Source organism: Bos javanicus, chromosome 3 (genome assembly GCF_032452875.1).
Source record: "Bos javanicus breed banteng chromosome 3, ARS-OSU_banteng_1.0, whole genome shotgun sequence".
Classification (NCBI taxonomy): Eukaryota; Metazoa; Chordata; class Mammalia; order Artiodactyla; family Bovidae; genus Bos; species Bos javanicus.
In genome coordinates, this window is record NC_083870.1 from 30,247,317 (window position 1) to 30,271,800 (window position 24,484).

A 24,484-nucleotide genomic window follows, 5' to 3' on the forward strand; every position below is an offset into this window, starting at 1 on the left:
TCCTGATTGTTTACCAAGTATGACAGATAATCCTGTGAGGTAAGGCTGGAGTTTTCCTGTACAGTTAATAATTTAGCAAATAATCCAAAATAATGGAAGACCTTTGGAACCAAAACAGGAAAGAATCTCTTTATACCAAAAAGATCTGACATTTGTCTAAAACAGAAAATAAAACTCCAAAGATATTGAAATAATATAGTATTCTAAGAAAATATCAGTCCCAGAACCAGAAAGATACAACCTGTTACCATGATCCCCAAAAACTGTTCACATTTTTTGACCTCCAAGTAATCCCATGCCTAAGAATGTCATAGCCAAAGTTTAAAATAGTGAAAGAAAAAGTAATTACTGTGATTGCTTCTGGGTGGTAAGTGATTAGCAGTTGTTTTTTGTCCTGATTCTTTATGCTCTATGGAACTTCTGAATATAGAATTGTGGTAGGGCTGGGATTCAAATTTAGATCTAGTAACAAAAAAAACCCATGCACTAGACCTCTTTGTCAACCCCACCAAAGGACTGTTACTCGAGAAAGATGAAGCTGACTTACATTTCAATTCTTACAAAGACTCTGGAAAAATACAGGGAACTCCCTCAGCTAACTTACTTGGAACAACAAAATACTGTTACCAAAAGCAATCTGGCAAGAAGACAGACCAGGAAGATAACCCTTAGACAAGAGAGGTGGAACTGTCTGAGAAATGTGGTGATAAAATAGAGCTAGGAACCACAGATACCTCCCTTCCACTTTCTGGATTCAGTTAAATTCGGCAGAATAAGTTTTGTTGTTCAGTCACAAAGTCGTGTCTGACTCTGTGACCCCATGGACACCAAGGGTCCTCTGTCCATAGGATTGCCCAGCCAAGAATACTGGAGTGGGTTGCCATTCCCTTCTCCAGGGGATCTTCCTGACCCAGGGATCAAACCTGAGTCTTCTGCATTGGCAGGTGGATTCTTTACCACTGAGCCACCAGGGAAGCCCAGAATAAGTTTAATAGGGTAATTCGAGTAAAAGTTCTTACAGCATCATTTGAAATTTTCTTATTCTGAGTCATGTAGGAGGTTAAGGGGGGAATATCCCTGAGTGGGTTCAGCAATCACATCAGTTTAGTAAAAGTGAGTATAGAACAGGTTAATCAAATAACTTTCCTGACACCTGTTATATAATGGAAGAATGCCAAGCAGTGGGGAGTGCCAACCAAGGAGAGGATGCTGAGACCAGACAGTCAGGAGACAGGGTACAAACACTGGAAGTAACACTGAAAATAACACTAAGAGTGTAAAAATGAGGATGGGATAAGAGAAGAAAAAGGGAGGGATAGGGGGTTACCAAATGTTAATTTGACTTTATAATCCTACCTATGTCTAGCCCTAAGCCCTACCTCTCCCTAATACAAATGATGCTGTTAATGAAGTCTTATCCCAGACATCCTACTTGAGTTTGATGAAACTGGTACTAATCATGATCAAATTATCCAGCCTTCCTGTGTTACATATAAAGAATTCATAAATGTTTCACTGGGAATAAATTAGAGATATCAAAGAAAAAATTCATATGATAATTTCATACTTTATACAACCATGTCTATATTGTTTATGGAGAACTATATAGAAAGCAATGTTACATCTTTCTCTTACTGTACTTTGTTTCCAAAGCTTAAGTGGAAAAACAAAAAAAGGACACATTACTTGCTTAATTCAACAGAGTAAACTCATTTTATGTTCATGCCATGCTCGGAGAGGGCAATGGCACCCCACTCCAGTACTCTTGCCTGGAGGATCCCACGGATGGAGGAGCCTGGAGGGCTGCAGTCCATGGGGTTGCTGAGGGTTGGACACGATTGAGCGACTTCACTTTCACTTTTCTCTTTCATGCATTGGAGAAGGAAATGGCAACCCACTCCAGTGTTCTTGCCTGGAGAGTCCCAGGGACAGGGAAGCCTGGTGGGCTGCCATCTATGGGGTCGCACAGAGTCGGACACGACTGAAGTGACCTAGCATAGCATGCTTTTTTTAAGAGGAAAGGTTTTAGAAAGTCAATTCCAAGCTTAAACATGTATCCCAAATAAGTTCAAACTGCTATCAATTCTGGCTTCTTTTTCCCCCTATACTTTCCTAATTTATACTAACAAAGAGTTAAATTCCACTCATTCTCTTTTTCCACGTCAAATCGGAGAGAGTGAACTATGTACTCCTCTGGAACCTTTCCATCAAGATGAACCTCGTCAAAGGTACAGAGTTTCCTTCCAGGCTAGAAAGTGCTTCATTGATTAATGTGAATTTGAACATTTTCTGAACATTTTCTCAGCATTGGTAATAGACCAATTCTATCATCATAGCCTGCTGGGTGGAGTCTAAATTACTGGACTAAAGAGCTGTTAAAATTAATAATGTATAATGGCAGAGTACAGAAATACTTAAGTATCCTGGGGTTTTGTAAAACATAGAAATAAAAATGGCCATAGATTAATCCTAGAAAAATCTCTGAAGGAAATAATCTTAGCACTTGATTTAGAACAAGTGTGGCAAATACTTCAGTTTGGCTATAATGGAGTATCCACAGAGGGTATTAACAAAATAAGTTAGGAAAGAATTTGCATAGAGTAGAGAGAAAGAGAGTTGGAGGATATTAAATGCCAGAACAGAGACAAACCACAGCAAGGAAAGAACACAATGCTCTCTTGGGTTAACTTCCTTAAAATCCAAATGACCGGAAGTCAATAAATAGTGAATATGTTTATTTGACAAGAAAGCAGAAAAACAACATCAATATAAAATATAATTAGTTTGACTTTTAAGGACAAACACACCTATTTCAGTACCAATTTCAAATATTATTTACTTCCAGCTTTGATGCCGACTTAATGGGTAACCAAGCTAGTTAACACCATCAGACAAAAACTAAAACTCACTCCTTAGAAAATATTCTAAGGTATATTCTCACTCCTTAGAAAATAAGGTGCCCATACAAAGCAAATGAAAAATCTTCAGCCTATGTCTATATGCATATAACTTTTACCACAGAGCCTAAAAATTTTTCCTAGATTGAATCAGCTTCTTTACCTTTTCAAACTTCAGCTTTTATTACATTTTTACACAAACGTACAGCAAAAGATGGAGATTTTAGGAAACTGAACCAGAAGTCAAAGGCTAAATTCCTTGAAAGAAAGGAACTGAATCGTTCCCTCCCATATCTCAGTCTGGCATGGGGTTTAGTGCATAGTAGGCATGTGAGGAACATTTGCTAATTAAATGCAAAGGCTTGCCAACTAGAGGATTAATGCTTGAAAGACTCCCAAGCTACATTCCTGGACCAAATATTTGAAAATGTTCGCAGTTCTACAACATCATATTGTACTAGGTCTGTAATCCAATCAAATGCAATGGTAGTACAAACATCCTCTGTATTTTGTCTTTGAAATTTGGATCCAAGTATTTTTTTTTAGCACATAAACCAGTTGGCAGCAAAACTTATCTCATTTCAAAAATTTACTTTTCTTATTTATACGTTAAAATATACAATCAAATCATAACCCTAGACTAATGATAACCTGCATGCTAGCCTAGATCCATCAGGATCTTGAACATACCATGTTTGTCCAAGCCTCACTATTCTCATCTATAAAATGAGGAACAGGCATTTAAAAGTTTTCTTTGAAGAAATATATTGATGACTATAATTTCCTTTGAAACAAATTAAAAAATTACAATAAGTAATAGGTAGATAAATATATAATTAAGCAAGTAGAAAAGTTAAAAAGATAATCTAGGTGGTAGATATATCTACTCTACAGAAAAAAAACGTGATCAATCCTCCCAAACTCCCATTCTTCTGATACCTGGAGACGGTACCAGTTGATCAAAGCAAAAATTTAGAAGTTATCCTGAATGCCTCTTCATCCCTCACCTATAGTCAATCAGCAAGTCCTATTACTTCCTCCTTCAAAACATGTCAAGTCCATGCATTTCTATTTCCCTGTCACTACTCTAGCAGTCCAAGTCATCATCGTCTATCATCTGAACTAAAAGGTCTCCTTTCTTCCACTCCTGTCCCCTCCCAAATCATAAATGATGACTTTTTGAAATGTACACCAATCATTCTCTAGGTTTACCCTTTCCAGTGGCACTAAGAATAAATAAACCCAAGCCCCTAACCATGGCTTACAGACCCTCGCTGGGGCCTATCTACCTCTCTGTTCTCATCCCTATCCCTATCACCCATCCCTTCACTAGGTGCCAGTCACAGAGGCCTTTCTATTCCAATGGCACACCAAGTTCTTACATTAAGCTCCTGTACTTTACAAATCTCTTTGGGACTTTTTTCCTCAAATTTTTCAAATGGCAGACTCCTTCCTTCTAGTCACTCAGCTTGCCTCCTCAGGGAGGCTCTTCCTGACCACCCAGTCTAGACAAGACACTATCTCATCATCCTGATATATTTGTTTTAGAGCAGCAGAGTACCTCACTTATGAGCACAGAATCTGCAGTCACACTGCCTGGATTCAGAGTCCAGCTCTTTAGTTCTTAACTGTCTACTAATTTTGTGACTTAGCTGTTCTGTGCCTTGGTTTGATCATCTGTAAAAAAGGAAATAGGGTCACTGGCACATAATAAGAGCTAGTGAAGTTTTTGCTATGGCATTTTTTATATTTTTGTTTATTATCTATATTTCATGGGACTTCCCAGGTGGTGCCAGCAGTAAAGAACCTGTCTGCCAATGCAGGAGACAAGAGACGTGGGTTCGATCCCTGGAGAAGGAAATGGCAACCCACTCCAGTATTCTTGCCTGGAGAATCCCATGGACAGAGGAGCCTGGTGAGCTACAGACCATTCGGTGGCAAAGAGTTGGAAACAATGAAGCAACTGAGCACACATCTATACCCCCAATGAAATGTTAACCCCATAAGAGATCTTATTTGCCTTGTTTATTATATCTCCAATGTCTAGAACACTATCAAGCACTTAGCAGATGCTCAAGTAACTTTTAAACATTTGCTAAAAAGTTACTAGATTCTTACATTTGATCATAGTATTACTTCATTGGCACCTCAGTAAAAACCTACTTACAATGTAGTTTTTCTTTTGCTTAAGTTCCAGAAGTTATTTGGAAGAAATGAAGATAAAAAGCAAGATAAACATGGAATATTAGAGATTCCATTAATTTCTTAATTTGTGATTTAAAAATTCCTCAATTTATGATTTAAAACTTCCTCTCATTTAAAAAAAAAAAATTAAGCTGTTTAAGAGAAAATGAGCCAGTTTCCTTTTCTTTCCTATGTTAGCTAAAGCATTAAAAGATAGGTTGAAAAATGCTCTCACTTGTTCATTTTCATAACAAAAGTACAATATACACATATCACCCTTCTTAGAAGTACATGGAAAGGCAAGTTAAACTGCAGTGATGGTGCTGAGTAGAGGGAGCGAGCAGGAAAACTGTTCTAAGAAAGGACATCACCTTCTCTATAATACTGTAGCCCTTGAGCCTCAGGGCATTTATACTATAATAAGCTTTTGTTATCTATCATATTAATTGTTGAAAGAATAAAAATTATTTGGCTACCCAAAGAACATGAATCCACAATTTAATACACTAAAAAGATGATAATGTTAATGAACTGAGATGTTTCTTAAATAACAACATGGATATATTCATCATTACAATATGTAGAAAAATGCATATATTAATTTCAAAGTACCACCACAAACTAGGTGACGAAAACAACAGAAATTTATTCTCTCATAGTTCTGGAGGCCAGAAGTCCAAAATCAAAGTATGAGCAGGGCATGCTCTGAGTCTCCAGGTAGAATCCTTCTTTGCCTATTCCTAGTATCTGCTGGTGGCCATCCATCCCAGGCACTCGTCTTATAGCTGAAGCCCTTCAATTTGCCTCCATAGTCATAAGGTATTCTCCCCTCGTGTTCCTGTGTCTCTTCTGTTCTCCAGGGCCTGCCTTACTCAGGAGGATTTCATCTTCACTAATTATGTCCACAAAGACCCTACTTCCCAACTGTAGTGTGCTGGCTGTTAGGACTTCATACTTTGGGGGGCACATAATTAACATATAACATACACCTAGGTGTATACCACATTATTACCTAAAGTTACAAACTTTCAACTTGTCATGATATTATTTATCCTTAAGGTAGACACAAATATATTTCTGAAGTCTGATGCTTAATAAGATGGGCCAATAGCCAATGGGAATTTGCTGTATGTCTCAGGAAACTCAAACAGGGACTCTGTAGCAACCTAGAGAAGTGGGATGGGGAGGGAGATGGGAAGGAGATTCAAAAGGGAGGGGATATAGGTAACCTATGACTGAATCATGTTGAGGTTTGACAGAAAACAACAAAATCCTGTAAAGCAATTAACCTTCAATTCAAAAATAAATTAATTAAAAAAAGAAAAAAGAAAGGAGGGGATATATGTATACCTTTGGCTGATTCATGTTGAGGTTTGACAGAAAACAACAAAATTCTGTAAAGCAATTATCCTTCAATTAAATAATAAATTTAAAAATAAATAAATAAAAGAAGGGCCATATTCTTTCTGGTTTCAGTTCTCCAGGACTGTGTTATCTATACAGGTGAATTAACAGCTTTCTAAGTATGAGAAATATAATTAGGTCAGTGATCTCAAAGCATAAATACTCTAAACCTGTTATAGGCTAAACAAATAATCATGAATAAAATAATAATGAAATTCCATTAAACTTCACTAAAAATCCAGTTGGATTTATTTGGCCAAAAGATGGTCTGGAGATTATAATTTCTCCTCTCCTATTATCTCTATTAATATAATAATTAGTCCTAAACTGTGATGCATAAAGTAAATGCACATGTATCAGATCCTGTATTTATTTAATTAATTATTTTTTAAAAACAAATAAGCAGCAGCAACAACACACAGGTACTCTTGTTCCCCCTGGTGAAAAGATTTCTATAATAACTTGATGTAAAAACCCTGGGCAAGAAGGGAACTAAGTGGGACCCACAGACTACACTCTAGCACAATTGTTCTTTCAGGAAAATCATTCTGAGCAATAAACGAATACCTCAGTGAGGCTGTGGTGGTGGTGGTGGTTTAGTCACCAAGTCGTGCCTGACTCTTGCTATCCCGTGGACTGTAGTCCGCCAGGCTCCTCTATCTATGGGATTCTCCAGGCAAGAATACTGGTGTGGGTTGCCACTTCCTTCTCCAGGGGATCTTCCCCACCCAGGCAGATTCTTTTTACTGCTGAGTCTACATTACTGCTTAAAGAGAGGGGGATCCACATAAACACAAAGAAGAAATTCTGATCATGTCCCCTCATCTAGTCAGGCCCTCAGAGTTAGAAAAGGCTCACAGAAGAGCTGTGAGCTTCTAATATAATTTGCACAGATGCTTCTTCTTCAATCACTACCTGTGACCATGATGGAGAAAAACTATCTCAGGAGGTAAAAAGTTTGCAATCTGCAAGAAGAAAAATTACATATTCCCACTTAGTATTTCCAAAACGAAATATTTACTTACAATAGAGGGTCCTTAATAAATTAAAGGTACTGATGAAATTCCCATATGCATTGCAACACTGTGATAGTGGATTAATATGCTACAATTACACAATACTATGGCCACCTGATGCGAAGAGCCAACTCATTAGAAAAGACCCTGATGCTGGGAAAGATTGAGGGCAGGAGAAGGGGACAACAGAGGACAAGATGGTTGGATGGCATCACCAACTCAATGGACATTTGTTTGAGCAAGCTCTGGGAGATGGTGAAGGACAGGGAAGCCTGGCTTCAGTCCAGCGCTGCAGTCCATGGCGTCGCAAAGCGTCAGACACGACTGAGCAACTGAACAAGAACAACACAATTTTTTAATTATCCCAAGAGCTTAACTATTGGCCTTTCAAAGATCTATTTCCAACCACTACTTTTTAAATGACTTTTAAAAAGATAGTTTGGTTTACGTAAAAGCAGTTCAGTTTGAACCTCTAAAACAAGGCTATCAAATAAACAGTAAAATAATATCTGTCTAGAGGCCAGGCTTCTGGAATATGTCCAAATCCAGAAATTGGGAAAAAATCAAAAGAATCATATACACGTATGTTCTTCGTGTAAAGAGCAGCAAGGACAACAACAGAAGATAAAGGAATACCACCCTAGGTTTACACCTGACCCTGTGAGAGTGGATAATCCACCAAGAAGTTAAGGGGCACTGCAATTGGCTGGCAGGATCTATACAAGGTTGGGTTCTTTCTTTGGAAAGCAGAGAAGCATGGGAGAAGCAACCAGAGTTAAGAGAAAACAAAACTGGAACAATGAGTAGAGAGCAGCTGATCAAAGGCAGCTGAGCTGAGACTGAAGCGGTGAGCTACAGACACAGACAATTCAGATCTAGAGTGGGCATCTTAGCAGTTACTGAAGGCACAGGCAGGAGCTACCTGAATAGAGAACGACACCGCCTATGCCTTAGGCATGGTCCTGAGGCTTAGGCATGCATGCTCAATCCATAAATTGTGACCAACTCTTGCAACCCCAAGGACTATAGCCCACCAGGCTCCTCTGTCCATGGGATTCTCCAGGCAAGAATAGTGGCATGGGCTGCCATTTCCTTCTCCAGGGGATCTTCCTGACCAAGGGACAGAATCCGAGTCTCTTGTGTCTCCTGCACCGGTAGGTGGATTCTTTACCATGAAGCCACCAGGGAAGCCCTGAGGCTTAGGGCACTTAAACAATAACAAGCCGCTCTATGAACAACAACTACAATAGTCTGCACGTTGTTTACACATGAAAAATACCACAGACTATATTTTAATATATTTATATGAATATATATATTTATAATAGTCATCCCTTAATGGAGTTTTCAACCTTATTCTAATGTAAAACGTATTGGGGGAAAGGGTATGGACCAACCCACCGCCCCCTACCCAGGAAATGCTTATACATTCACATACCTCTCTCCTTACCTCCATCCCTATCCCAGGAAACCTGAACCCAAAATTTTAACACTGCTGTCTCCTCCTCCTGAGAAAAAGGCATATAAATGCAATAAAATAAAATTTCAGTGTGTTCTATTAAGGTTGGTAATACAGAACTCACAATTTTGCATAATTCCAAGAAGGGGCAGTAAAACAGGGCTGGATCTCTAGGAGACTGGAGCTGTACAATGATTCCAGAATGATTCTGGGCCTTGTGAAGAGGAGTGTGGAGCCCTTCCCCTCCAGTGCTCTGCTATTAACACCAGTCAGCCTTACATCATGCGTCAGTTTTTTCTGATTACTCATAGTTTCTTCTCCCATAATTTCAGTTTGTATACGGTTCAGCGTGGCCTTTCCAACCTTGACTCTCCCTCTCCACCCCCACAATCAGGAGTGTGTTTGGTAAATGCGAACAATTCCCACCACAGCGGTGTCAACAGTGCAAACAGCTGGGAAGGTAAATGCCACTATATACACACACACACACACACACACCATTATATAGTATTTCTGCCATACAGATAGCATGAATGTAAAGGACCTGGAGAGCACAGATAGGAGTAAAACATAGTGAAATAATTAGGAAATGGCATGGAATCTTAAAAAAAAAAAAAATAGTTGAACTCTTAACAGTAGAATGGTAGCTGCCTGGGTCTGGGAGAAGTAGGGAAGTAGGCAGAGATTGGTAAGAAGGTACAAAGTTTCAGTTGTAAGATCAATGAGGTCTGAGGACTTAATGTATAACATGGTGACCAAAGCTGATTAATACTATATTGTATAACTGAAATTTGCTAAGAAAGCAGAATTTAAATATTCTCAACCCCCAATAAAGGTAAATATGTGGAGTGATGGACATGTTCATTAACTCAGTTGTGAGAATCCTTTCACATTATACACACATATCAAATCATCACAACTGTTCACCTTAAATTTGTGAATCATACCTGACTGAAGCTGAAACATCATATGAAAATGATTAATTTTGAATAGTACCTGTTTTAAATATAATTTAGTTAATTGTTTTATACAACTTACCTTTGTTAACGGCTGTGGTGGACAACCAACTTTAAAAATTCCTGAAAATTTAACAATTAATCTTACAAAAAGAATACAGCCAACTCAGAGAATCACTGCAAAACCTCTCAGCTGAGGCTTCAATCCCAACTGAAAATTCTTTCCTTTCTGTCTTAGTTCATATCCCCAGGAAAGATTCTTACTGGCCCCATTCATCTTTTTAAGCCACAGAAATCATATGCTGCTGACCAGCCTCTGAATTAGTTGCTTCAGTTGAGGGCCTTCCCTGGCCTGAATGCCTGCGGCTTGCAGAGGAGGTTGAGATCAAGTGATAGAAAACACAGATGTCACAGCAGCAGAGACGGCAGGTAGGACAGACACAAGCTAACCTCGTACAGGAGATCACTACAGATGTTAAAAATCCATCGGCCCTAGATCATTCCACCTACGGGCCACTTCAGAAAGAAACGCTCACGGAAACGACAGTGAGTTATCAAGGAAGGGTTATATTGTACTTAACATACTACATCTAATAAGATGCATTCAGCATCCACGTCCTTCCAGAACGCCTTCCTGAAACGCAGAGGTTGGGAAATCAAAAACTACTTTCTCCAGGCTCCTTGACAGCGAGTAATCAGGATGAGAATTTGAGTCTGCCCCTAAGAGGCATGACACACGATGCAGACGGCAGCAGTGAGGCAGAGCCGGATCAGCCGAGAGCCTGTAGCCGTTTTCAGCTAGCAAGGAAGGCCACACACACACGTCAGTGTCCAGGCTCCAACTCCGAGGGTGTTGAGGGACAGTGGCAGAAGCAGTAGTGCCAGACTGAGCATTCCTGCTTCTAGTCGTCACTAGTTCACAGGCATCAAGGAGAAGTTGTCACAGCAGTGGCCGAACACTAAATTTCAAACTTCAAGCAGTTATGATGGCAACAGCCGTGGCTGCTGTGATTCCCCGTGATCACAGCGACAAAGGTATTTTCTTGCTGTGATTTCAATGGGCAGCCTCCTGATTGCCACTTTCCTGACACTGGCAGAGATGGCAGCTCCTGTGGCGACCTGTTCCAAGGTGTCCTGGAAGTCACATTCTCAGAGGCCTGCCCTGGAGCCCAGCCCTCCAGCTCTTCCAAAGATTCCCCAAGCAATGTATTCCCTGTATTATATCCCCTCCATTTCCTGCACTGAACGCTGGCTAATACTGCAAAGGAGTACATGGGGAATGACTTTGTTAGAAAGGTTTTGTTTATGTCTGCACTCATGCTGTTTTTCCACAGACTCACACAAAGGGCTCAAGGGAGATGACACCATTCCCATCAGTCTCCCCAGAATGGCCACCTCAAGCCCCTTTCTTCAGTGTTGCCTCATACGGATGATACCTTCGCCTCTGCCGTGGCCAGCTCTCCATGACCTGAGACATCTGCTTGCCCTGAACCCAGCGGGAGCACACAGTCCCTCAGCCGTGGCAGTCATGTCAACTCTCATTAAAACCAGACGAGCTCAAGGACCCTAAATCCAAAGTGCCCCACTGGTTCATCCACCACACCTCTGGCCCCCAAACTCATCTTCCCCCACTGCTCCCCCTAGTCAGAGGAAAACAAGAAATCAAAGTATAGCTGGCTCTAAATCAGAGGAATTCATCACCCCTCCAGGTAGGGGCAAGGAGAGGCCAGCAGCAGCAGTCTACCACACAGAAGCTCCCATTCAGAAGGACTCTCCTGAAAGCACTGTGAAGAATCTTTTTGGTAAGAAAAAGAAATTTTTCAAAACCAAAACAACTAAGGGCAAAAAAATACTTAAGTATTCAGTGGTTACACCAGCTAAGAATGTTCTGACTATTTAAATCTTAACCACAAGCTGTGGGCTTCCCTCGTAGCTCAATTGGTAAAGAATCTGCCTGCAATGCAGGCAACCGGGGTTCAATTCCTGAGTCAGGAAGATCCCCTGGAGAAGAGAGTGGCTACCCACTCCAGTATTCTTGTCTGCAGAATCCCATGGAGGCTATGGTCCATGAGGTTGCAAGAGTCGGACACGACTTAGCAATTAAACCCGTTAGTCACCAAGTCATGCTGGACTCTTGCGACCTCATGGACTCAAGCTCCTTTGTCCATGGGATTCTCCAGGCAAGAATACTGGAGTGGGCTGCCATTTCCTTCTCCAACCACAGCATTATGGAAGGCTAAAATTGCCCTAAAGACCTGAAGCATATAATGATTGCAATTCTTTATTATGCTCCAGCTTTCGGATTACCGCAGCCTCTAACAACACTCATGCATGCTGATGGCCTAACAAACTGAGTCAGCATGCTATACTTAATTCCAAAAGAATGCAGATTTCATAAAGAGACAGAATATGTCAACAAGGCTAATTCTTTTTTCACAAGTTTCTTACAGAAATTCTGCCAGAATCCAAAACAAGAGGAACCTGAGTTCAAGTATCCACTCTGCCAGCTTCCTGCTCAGCACTGCTGCTGCTGCTAAGTCGCTTCAGTTGTGGCCGACTCTGTGCGACCCCATACACCGCAGCCCACCAGGCTCCCCCATCCCTGGGATTCTCCAGGCAAGAACACTGGAGTGGGTTGCCATTTCCTTCTCCAGTGCATGAAAGTGAAAAGTGAAAGTGAAGTCGCTCAGTCGTGTCTGACTCCCAGCGACCCCATGGACTGCAGCCTACCAGGCTTCTCCGTCCGTGGGATTTTCCAGGCAAGAGTACTGGAGTGGGGTGCCATTGCCTTCTCCACCTGCTCAGCACAATCACCTGCCATTTCTAAGCCTCAACTTATTTGTCGTCAAAGGGTATAGGTTGGATCACTCTGGTTCCTTTCAGTTGAGTGATTTTGAGCCCAAAAAGAAAACAACAGAACAAACACTTGAAGAATAAAAGGTGCCCGAACTCCACAGCCAGCTTTAACTGCCTCTTCAAAGGAACCTCCTTACTGTGCGGTACTTGAAGGCTGGAAGAAGAGAGGCTGACTTCAATACCATGAGTAATTCTGCCTAGCTTGGCTAAGAGTCTGCATATTTATTAAAAATTCCTAATTCCAAAATGCACTCTTGCATTCCTCAGACCATTTTCTAGGCAACCTGTCTCCAGATAAGGGTGCTACCACACACCTTCCCAGAGAGTGAATTTCAGAGTGAGTGAAAAGCAAACACAAGAACAAGATAACATTTCCAATATCAAGTATATGATTTTCACAAGTATATTTTATCCTAAAATATCTGGGCTTTTACTCACACTTGCTGAAAATATTCTCTGACAAAGGTAGCCAGAATTAAGGCTGACCTTCTGTTTGATTAGGAATTCTTGGGAACAACTTAAACTGTAAAGATTAATCTGCATTGCCACAACTTGTTTAGAAACAGAACCAAGCAATGAAGCTTTTATTTTAAGGACTTGGCCAGAGTTTTACCGCATTTAACACCCACTCAAACAATTCAGAATTGTGGGGTTTTTCCTTTTAAGAGAGAATGGGGAAGAGAGATTTTTTCAGATATAATGAAATACTATTCTATCTGGAATGCAAAGAAGGAAGATTCAAAACTGTGTCAGTTCATAGTCCTCCTTTGAGTCTGGGTGACCTTCTGCGTGCTAATCTTTCCAAACCTCGGTTTCCTCATGTGTAAAAGGGAGAAGATAACCCCTGGCTCATGGAGAATAACAATATATGAACTTTTTACCAGAATATACGTCTGCCAACATACACATTCTTATAAACCAAATGAGACAATGTCCTGACATCAGACAGTTACTCAGTAAATGGCAGTTAGTGTTATCATGACAAGTCCCCAGGTTAGAATATTCCTACTAGACTTAGAGCCAGGTTGCCAACTGAGACAACCTTGAGTCGCCAAAGGGAAGCTGAGGTGTCACTTCACTCATCAACATTACACTGAGGTAACTCTAGCTGGCTGCACCACAACATGTGGCAACTGGGATCGAACGCACGCCCCCTGCAGTGAAAGTGGGGATTCTTAGCCAGTGGACCACCAGCCAAGCTCTTAGCAAATCTAACTCTGTTTAAAGGGAAACGAATCCTTCATTAGCATGTACACTCTAACTTAAACACTGACATTAGTGAATAGCATTCACTGCTAAAATTAATACATTACAGAGTGTTTTGCCAAAAGCTACAGAAGTAGGTTAAGAGATAGCTTTGTGAGGAAGGTTACATTATTTTAACAGATTCCATAACTTAATCAATCAATATATGGAATTAATATTGGAGAACTCTGATTGTGACAGGCTTCTGGAGTAGGAGCAGTAATTTTCCAAGTAGTCTAAAGATACTCCAAGAGGGACATAAGCTAATCTAAAAATCAAAGCCCCTGCGATGATTCTCATTGACAAATCACACCCAATTCCATGAATGTTTGTTTCTGTGCAGTGAGCATATTCACCAATAACCTCCTAACACTTAACATTCCCTAAGGTTCAACTACCAAACACGTGGCAAAACTGCAAACTCCTACTGTGTGTGTCATCATAAAGAGGATGATTTTTTTATGGCAACGTAGAAGATATTACTACAGTAATTAGAATATAAAAATAGCATGAAAAGATATTCAGAGTACCTGCCCCTCTCTTTCAACCCTCCACCTCTAAGTACCACTGTAAAGGCAGGAAAAAACAAAGATTGTCAGACTTGATCCTACAAATGCTAGTAACCTTTCTGGTGATTAAACAGATTCACATTTCACTCTTTAGGTAGTGTTTCAAACTTAAGAGTCAGTGAAGTAGCTTCTTTATGTATGACTTCTATAAGATCATGATTACAAAGTATTATTAGGGAGCCCTTGGAAATAACACAATAATAGTTATCTAAATTTATGCTTAAAAAGACCATTATTTTAAAAGCGAAACATCTTAGAAAGCAATTGGTTTAGAATTTCATTTTCAAAATTGTACATTAAGCTTTAAAAACTGCATTAACTGGACTAATAATCATTTTCTCAATGTCAAACATAATGAAATGATCCTCCAAAGTATTCTAGCTACCTAACAAGCAGCACTGATTTAGAAAATTTTATTTGGTATAAAAAAAATTCAAAGAAAATGTAAGAAAAACACAAGCAGCACTTTTAAATTGTGCACGTTTAAGGTATCAGCATTGTAATTTTTAAAAGAGCCAGCATTTACATAAAGCAGCTTTTAGATAAAAACATCAAAATTGATATATTTAAGGAAAATATTTGAGTAAAATCAATGCTTCAGTTATGGTCTACAGCCAATATCTGGTCTTTAAAAATGAGAGTTTTATGACAACTGTGTACTGCTGTTGGCTTCAAAATAGGAGAAACTGAATGTTTTAAAAGAGGCCATTTCCTGCAGTGCTGTCCCCATAGCATCCATCTTTTTGAGGAACGACCCCTCCCTTATCTCTTGGGGTTCTGTCTAGTTATTAATCACACTGTGCTTTCTATACCCAACTGCAAAAGTGGACATGTCACTCAGGCCTGACCAATCATGTTACCCCATAGCCCTGTCCCCACAAGTAGTCTGTGATGGACACAAGGCCAATCAAAGTCTGAGCATGAGATCTGATTTATTACTGGAGTCCAGAAAATAAAGATGACAAGCGTTAAGGGCTCTGTTTGACTTGGGGAGTTGAGTGAGAGCCACCTTTCCCACCCAGAGCCGAGCTCAGAAAGAAGCCAACCTGGAGGAGAGTCAGGTAATGGCCCTTGAGAATGTGAGTTAAACTCTTACTGTCCAGTGCCTGGGTTTTCATGCACATAAGCCAAGACATTTCTTCTTAGCCAAAATTAATCTCAGTAGTGTTTCTGTCAAGATTCTCAGTACAAACTCCTTACTAATACAGAAACTGACGTAAATTCGAATTTCTTTTTCCCTTTTCTGTGGAAATCTAAGCTACATACCACAAGATATCTGTTGCAAACTGATAACCATAGCCAAAGAGTAATGTGAGGACTACTTCATTACAGTGGGTTTTTTTTTTAATCGGAATATAGTTATTTTACAATGTGTGTTAGTTTTTGCTGTTTCCACAGCAAAGTGAATCAGCAAGATGTATACATATATAGCCCCTCTTTTTTGGATTTCCTTCCCATTTAGGTCACCAAAGTGCACTGAATAGAGTTCCCTGTGCTATACAGGAGGTTCTCCTTAGTTGTCTATAGTGTATTTGCGTCAATCTCAGTCTCCCAATCCATCCCACCACCTCCCTTCCCTCCATGATATCCATAAATTTGTTCTCTATGTCTGTGCCTCTTTCTGCTTTGCAAATAAGATCTATACCATTTTTCTAGATTCCACATACATGCATTAATATACAATATCTGTTTTTTTCTTTCTCATTTACTTCACTCTGTATGATAGTCTCTAGGCCCATCCATGTCTCTGCAAAGGGCATAATTTCTTTCCCTTTTATGGCTAAGCAATATTCCACTGCATGTATGCACCACATCTTCTTTATCCATTCCTCTGCTGATGGACATTTAGGTTGCTTCCATGTCCTGGCTAATGTAAACAGTGCTGCAATGAACACTGGGGTGCATGTATCTTTTTTCTCTGGGTATGTGCCCAGGAGTGGGGTTGCTGGATCATATGGCAGTTCTATTTTTAGTTTTTTAAGGAGCCTCCATACTGTTCCCCATAGTGGCTAGATCAATTTACATTCTCACCAAAGTGTAAGAGGATTCCCTTTTCTCCATACTCTCTCAGTATTACAGTGGATTTTTTAGAAGTTATTTTCTTTGTTTTTTCCTCTAAGACAGTTTAACATAGTTCTATTTAAGTTCAGAAATAGAGCATTTATTAATAAATGCTTATTTTCCCTCCCTTTTAGAGTATTTTTATTTCATAAAACTACTTGTTAAATGTCATCATGTATAGTAAAATCCCATTTTTCACAGTCACACGTAATTCCCAATCAGAACGAGATACAGGGTAACCTCTCACAAACTTCCCTGAAGCAAGGAAAATAATTATGTGTTTAAAATTCTCTGCAAAAAAAAAAAAAAAAAAATAGAGCAAAGGGCCTAAGATGCCAGAAAATTTTAATTAAATAGATCAGTTACTGTTCATATTTCATACCCAAGACGAGAAGAGAAGACTCTAAAAAGAATGGATCCTAATTATTAACTCCGAAGAAAAATCTTTCCATTTCCCATTCCATAATATTAAAAACCTAAAGCCCAAATAAATTATAACAGAAAAGTTTAACTCTCTATAATTCTTACTGAGTCTCTCAAACGATATGTCCAGTATGTGTGTGTGTTAGTCGTTCAGTTGCCTCCAACTCTTTGCGACCCCATAGACTGTAGCCCACCAGGCTCCTCTGTTCATGGGATTCTCCAGGCAAGAATACTGGAGTGCATAGCCATTTCCTTCTCCAGGGGATCTTCCCGGCACAGGGATCAAACCCGGGTCTCCCATACTTCAGGCAGATTCTTTACCATCTGAGCCCACCTGGGAAACCCATGTTAATAAAACAATGCACAATTTATGAGCATAGTCTCTCCTTTCTCTGTTATTTAGAGATGTCACAAGTCAAATTATGGTCCTCGAAATGTAGTCCGTGCTCCCCTGGCCATGCCAGGATGTCTGAAACTGGGAGTGGGCATCTTGCACTTTGGTGAGAATATAAATTGATATAGCCACTATGGGGAACAGTATGGAGGTTCCTTTAAAAACTACACACAACACACACAAAAACTACTGATATGGACTATCCTGTAGACCTTTCTGTATTGAACACTGTTGTCCTGTGTTTTGCTCCTCTTCTGCTTCTTACCTGATACTGAGACCATCTCAATTCCACTCAACCAAACCATATCCATCTTTCAAAGCCAGGCTGAGTTCAAAATTCTTCCTAACTCCCTCCCCAACCATCCAAGTCAGAAAATAAGAGCTGGTGGTAAGGACTCTAATAAGACATTAAAAAAGAATGAAACCATCCTTCCACCTCATATATATACGTTTAACTTTTATAATTCACTATGCACACCCAGGTAAGGATTTTTCTGAATTAAAAGATAGGTATTTTTTTGTAAAACATACCTCTTTAATACAAGCAAACTACCTCATCTGTTATTCAACCAAAATAAAGGAACTGACTCTAGCACGGCTGGAAAAGTGGCATGTAAGACTCCTCCTAAAAATGGGTATAATACACACACAAGGTATAAAATACACTGTAACATAAACTACAAACTGTAGTATAAAATGCATTGTAAACAGAATATAAACGCAATGTCTTTTAAGGGTAATTTACATTTGAGGACTTTGCAAAAGATAACTTTATATTTGATTTCCCTCTTTTTGTCATGACTTAAACACTCTTTCTAAGATGCAACTCCACACTTTTTAGAACAGCATTCTGGATAGCCAATTAATGACCCCAGTTTCCACCAAAATTCATACTAAAACTTACCTAAAGAGTTTTAAGTATTGGGAGAAAAGTAGAAAAGGTAAAATCCTTACTACAGGTACTGCTTACCAATGAATCAGGACGCTGCCAATAACTTGTGAGGTTCCTAAAGACAGAGACCATTTTTGACTCATTTTTACATTTTATGTTTTTCTATCATTAGTGCTAGCTCACAAGGTAGGTTCACCACTAAATGCTTGAGGAGCATTGAATGTGTGCCAGTAATAGAACTCTTCCTTTTTCTCTTTATAAAGAATAAGCACTTTAGGAGAAAGCATTCTGAATAATACTTGTTCAAGGAGAAGAAGAGCAATCAACTTGCCTCCTTTCGTACAACCTAGTCTCTCACAACACCACCCTCTGAGCTACTGAAAATCTTACCCTTGGGAACAGTTTTAGATTAAGGGCATTCATTCTCTCTACCGAAATGTAGTATTGCCAGAAGATTATATCTAAAAATTTTAGAAGAGAAACAAAAATAATTAACTAATTAAAGGAGACATAGCTCTAGTCTTTAATACCCAAACAGCTGTCCTCTGTCAAATCACAACCAACCAGAAACTGACTTGGCAATTGGTAGAGTTTGAAACTGGCAAAGTTTTAAATTGGCAGGTAACACTGAAGTGCGTCATAAAAATGAAATTCTCTTATAATGCACTCCCCAAACACTAAGTGCCCACAAAATTTACAGAGCACTTTAGGGTTATATAGTAAAGACATTATATGAAACTATTCACCCAGGAAGATTATGCACTGACTTCATAAGTCAGATACTTGAACGAATGGAGATTTGTTTTACCATATATATCTATATACCATATGTGTATAGATATATATGTGTGTGTGTGTGTGTGTGTGTGTGTGTATACATACATGATGGAGATTTGTTTTATCAGATATATCTACACACCATATATGTATATATATATGCGTGTGTGTGTGTGTGTATACATACATATATTTATAAATTATAGACCAGGAGGAGGAAAAAAAAAATCACTGAAATCTGTCTCTTACAAGAGGTTTTATGAAGAGAATCCCAGGATCTCAGAAGAAAAACACAGAGTTATGTTGCATAAAACACAATTCCCTTGCATAAAAATCAGTTTTAGCACTAAACTGAATAAAGTAAAAACCATGTGAAAAGTGAAAGCCAAATGTTAAAGAGTTTGTTCTACCACTGTGGTATAAGCCCAATATGAATTGAAGGTACCAATGAATACAGTTCAGAACCCAAATCTTGTGTTATTAAAACCAACTTGAGACCCAAAAAATTGTTACCACACTTTCAGAAAGCAGGAAAGTTTCTAATTTAAAGTTTATCAAAATTTGATGCTATTTTCCCTAAAATAGGGGCTGCCCAGCCCAGTCTTTTGTTTCTATTATTTTAGAAAAAGAAACAAGAAATTTTTTGTTTTGCAAACTTGAAAGGCTAGCAAGGCTAGCAATGTTTCTCTCACATTTCCCTTCTTTAAATGTTACAACCACCTAAACAAAATTCACAGTATGTCCCAAATTACCCACTAAGCCAAAAAGACTAACAAAGATTCAAAAGTAAAGAGACTAAAGGGGCAGAGTTATTCACTACTGGCATAACATAAACATACTTACTTAAAAGCATTTAGTAATGTTTCTTCACCGATGAGAAAAGTATTTCTAGGAATGTGCTCATTTTAACAAAATTCTCTTATAAACTGGATGTCTCAAAGAGTCAGCGGTAAAGACTTTTACCTACATTTGATTAGCATTAAATAAGATCTGTTTCAAATTAGCTTCTTTTTAAACAAACCAAAACACTGTTCCTCATGATTTTCATTTCCAGATATAGTAACTGACAAGGTAGCTGTAAGGCACTGTGTGCATGATAATGCAGTAGACAAGGATTTCATGTACTTATTGTATCTGTCAATATATAATTTCTAGAATAAAGTCCACATAATTTACAACTGCTGGGATATGTGTCTAAGGTATATGAAGCAGACATACCATAAAACTCTGCACAATAATAGACTAGGAAATGGAAATTTTTTAGAATAAAATTAACTACTTCTATCATTAATCAGAATAGCAGTTGTTTAAAAATATACTTTGAAGTAAAATCAAAGAAACTAATCCTGGTCACAGGACAATACCATGAAACAATTTCACTGGAGGTTCAAAGTTCAACTTCCTTTACTACCAGGAAAATACAAAGTTCAAATTCAAATGAAAAGTTATCTCCTTGCAGAAAAATAAATGACAAGGTCGTAGTTAAGAAACAGGTGTTGATTTGGCCCAAGAATCAGGTGGAGCAGGACAGTCCTGAATGCTAAATACCACATCAATAGTAAAAATTCAGTAAGAAATTTCCTATTTCTCTTACAAAACTCTCAGATTAGGAGCCATATTTTAAAAGAATTACTTTCAAATCTCCATTAAAGATTAGAACAGAAGAAAATATATAAAACCCAAGACAAAGCTAAAGACAGACAGTGCCATAAAACTGTTGTTAAGTCATCTGGGTGATGGTACTGGCTTTGGCTGAGCTCCCTTTAACACCTACCAGATGAAAGGAGAAATCAAGAAAGAAACAGCACTGGGTCAGTCATAGCCTACAGTCCGGCTCATTCTCCCACCATGGACTTTGTCAGAAGACAATATGAGGTCACTCCCTACTAATAATACATCTTACAGAAATGGCTGAATCCACTCTTGCATTGTGCTAGTTTCTAAATGGCATGTTAGAAACACAGTTTAATAAAGTTCAGGTTAACAAATAAGATTAATAGTAAATAATGTAATAAGATTTAATAAAGTTAAATCAAGAGAAGAGACAAGATACATTTTAAAATACCTTATTACATTGAAAAATGCATTTCTCACAAAGTTTAGATTAAAAGGAGGGGGAAAAGATCCCAATGTGAATAGCAAATTTTTAAAAAATTCCCTTACTCTGTATTTTCATATTTCAAGTTTAATCCTAACGGGATAGGATCTTTGTCTCCTCTGGAGATAACATATATGCTGCTTTAATCACACTCAAAGTTTTACAAATAACCTCTTCAAGTTCTTAGTTTCTATCTAACATTTAAAGTCATGTGCTTAAACTACAAAAAGCTTGCTATTTTATAGTAAATGTTGTTTACGTAAAGCCATTTAAGAAAGCAATTTAATACAATGCCTAACATAAGGCTAGGGCTCCCCAGATGGCTCAGTGGTAAAAAAAATCCATATGCCAATGCAGGAGACACAGGAGACTCGGTTAGATCCTGGGTTAGGAAGATCCCCTGGAACCAACTCTTAGTATTCTTGCCTGGAGAATCCCATGGACAGAGGAGCCTGATGGGCTAGAATCCATGGGGTTGCGAAGAGTCGGACGTGACTTAGCAGCTAAACAACAACAAAGGCTATTAAAGAAATTTTAAAAACCCACTCTTTTTTAAAAGAAATCAACAACTTGCTTAGAAAGAAGAATATTAATCTCAGATGACATATAGTGGTATCCTTTAGAAATTAATGAAGTAGAGTGTATCTCCAAAAAATAAGTATACTGTTCGGAACTTTATCATTAGTGATTACAAAATGTGTTATACCCAGTACACTTTATTTTTGCTAAACATTTAAGACAGTACGCAAGAGGGAAAATTTTTATTACTACAAAAATGTCAACTACATTCTGGGGTATGTGATTTTTTTTTTTTTTAAGTTAATTAACATCACTGAATACACTCTAAACTTTTGAATTATTTTCATAAATTTATATAAAGGCTGAGAAATTAATAACATGTGTACTAGACTAGACTAATAGCAATGAAAGACACAATTTCCCAGTCTTCTAAAAGAATCACAATAACTTGAGTTTATAACAACTTCCTCTTCAATCATTTTTTTAACTATTTCAGAAAATAAGTAACACTTTTATATATACCCCTAATTAATCAAAACAAAACACAAAGCAATGATGCAAATGTTCTCAATATTCCCCGATTCATGGATATGAACTAAATGGCACTTAGACCAATAATACTGTATATATAGTATCTTGCATATTACAGAGAGTGCCTGACTGGCTGAATTACTGTCTCCAAAGCCTTTCCTCTACCTTTCACCAATGGCTCTAGAAGTTTGAATTAAGAATTTTTTTTAACTCAAAAAGCTGTAAGATGTTTAAAGTCTGCCAAAGTTTTTTAATTAACAATAAAAAGAAAATCTCACATAAACCCATAAGTTTAAAATGAACGTAATGGAACAGACCATATGAAGAAAATCTTAATTAAGACCGCATGTATACACACACCCACATGTGAGTGTGTGTATACATCCACAATACATACACATATGGATAATGCACCACAAACCATCAGTTTCCATTAAGCCTAAAGAATACTAAAAAGATATTCCCAAAGTGAGCTGCTGAGAAAAAAAGTGAGGGAGACGTGTTAAATTTTTCTCCAGAATTTTCCAGCATTTTGCAGTGTAGGGATGGACTGATTTTTTCCATCCCAAGTCATTATTAAGCAGACCATTATAATTTGATTCACTGTATATTCAGTAGAACACACTCAGAAAAAAAATAGTTTAATTTCTAGTAACGTTATAGTCATAATTCTCTCCCCTTCAAATATCTCAGGAAACAAAACCACATTCCACCAATGCTGAAATTACCAGCGATGTTATCGACAACAAATACAATGAGGGCTATTACCTCCTATCAGATTTCACTGTACGCTGTACGCAGTCTGATCAATGCTTAGAAACTGGCCAAGTATGCCATAAACGTAACGAGCTTTGCAGCAGATTTTAGTAGCATAAAAGATACCAGGGCAACGGGGGCCTTTGCAACCCACCCCTTCAACAAAATTCCGTAAAATCAAAGATTTACAAAAGATTTTACTCCGGGAGGCACCTAAACCTTCCTTCGAAACCCAGACTACTCAACAGTTCCCTGAAAAAATACACCATTCTGCCACAATCGCATATTGTACACCATCGGTACACAGACACCTGAACCACCTGAGCTGACGAGTTAGGCTGTCAGCTCCGAGGTGTTGCTAGTGTACAAGAAACACTGAAGCAGCTAAGCTCTCAGGTACACTAGGTGGTAACCTTGGCACCAAGTGCCTTAGTAATAAAGATCTTTTCCTCTATAAGAAAATGCATTAAGACTGTTCCAAAGAATATGCTACAATCCTGAGAACCTCGTCCACAAAGGAGAACAGAAAAACGCTGGGTTTTCCTCTAGTCAAAAACTGCGGCGGGAGATGGAGCTACGAACTAAGGAAACCCAGCTTCTGGTGGCAATTCTGTGACAGCTAGCAGAGCAGCCCGCCCAAGCCAGAGCTCAGTTTTCCTACCCGCAAAATGGGAATCAGCACCGCCACCCTTCCCCATTGACAGGGAGTCCGGCACACCCTAGAGGTTCAGGATTACCCTGAATGATAAGCGGTGGGGTGGGGCTGCCGCTCCTCAGACGCCCACCCCGGACTCCCCCCACTCCGCGACAGAAAGACAGGGCCGGCGTACCTGGCTTCACAGTCTTGAGACGGATGGGCTCGCGGAAGTGGCGGATGACAGCCAGGGTGTCCCGGTTGGTGAGCCCGCTGACAGGCGTCCCGTTCACCTCCAGCAGCACATCCCCGGGGCTGGGCGCCTTGCCCGAGACGACGCAGCAGGTGCCCCCGCCGGGGTCCTCGCGGAGCCGCCCCAGGTAGGGGAACTCGCCGCGCTCCGCACCTCCCCGGATCTCGGCGCCCAAGTCGCCCGGGGCCCCGGCCCAGGACACCGCGCACTCCTGCACCTTGCTGAGCCAGTGCTTCTTCTTCTTCAACGTCTTCGACATCACGAACCCCGCTGCACCATGGGGGAGACCCCGCGCGGGCGGCGGGGGCGCCGCTCTGGCCCCCTCTCAGCCTGGGGGCCCCGGGCGGCCCGCGCAGCCCGGCGAGGGGGGCCTCGCCGCTCCGGCGTCCCCCTCGCCGACCACAGCCCGCTGGGGGCCGGGCCGCTCCGAACCCCGAGACGCCCCTCGGACACCTCTCCCGGCGGCGATCTCCGGGTCTGACCGGGTTCCGCGAGGGCCACCCGGGTTAGGCTGAAGAAAGGAAAAGGGGATTGTCCCCGGGCGGCTCCAGAGGGGTTTC

The 24,484-nt window shown here is 39.6% G+C and overlaps 1 protein-coding gene across 4 annotated transcripts in view; it reads right to left on the bottom strand.

The window, feature by feature from the left end:
* MAGI3 (membrane associated guanylate kinase, WW and PDZ domain containing 3) overlaps positions 1-24,197 on the bottom strand; it is a 259,109-nt gene extending 234,912 nt beyond the window's left edge. For 2 of the 4 annotated variants that reach the window (XM_061410539.1, XM_061410537.1), the window contains exon 1: positions 23,868-24,197. In XM_061410539.1, the coding sequence (XP_061266523.1) occupies positions 23,868-24,183 (316 nt within the window). In that variant the 5' untranslated portion in view covers positions 24,184-24,197. The remainder of the gene's footprint in view (positions 1-23,867) is intronic. The other 2 variants (XM_061410546.1, XM_061410543.1) reach the window with 1 other exon arrangement.
* Positions 24,198-24,484: the final 287 nt, after the last annotated feature.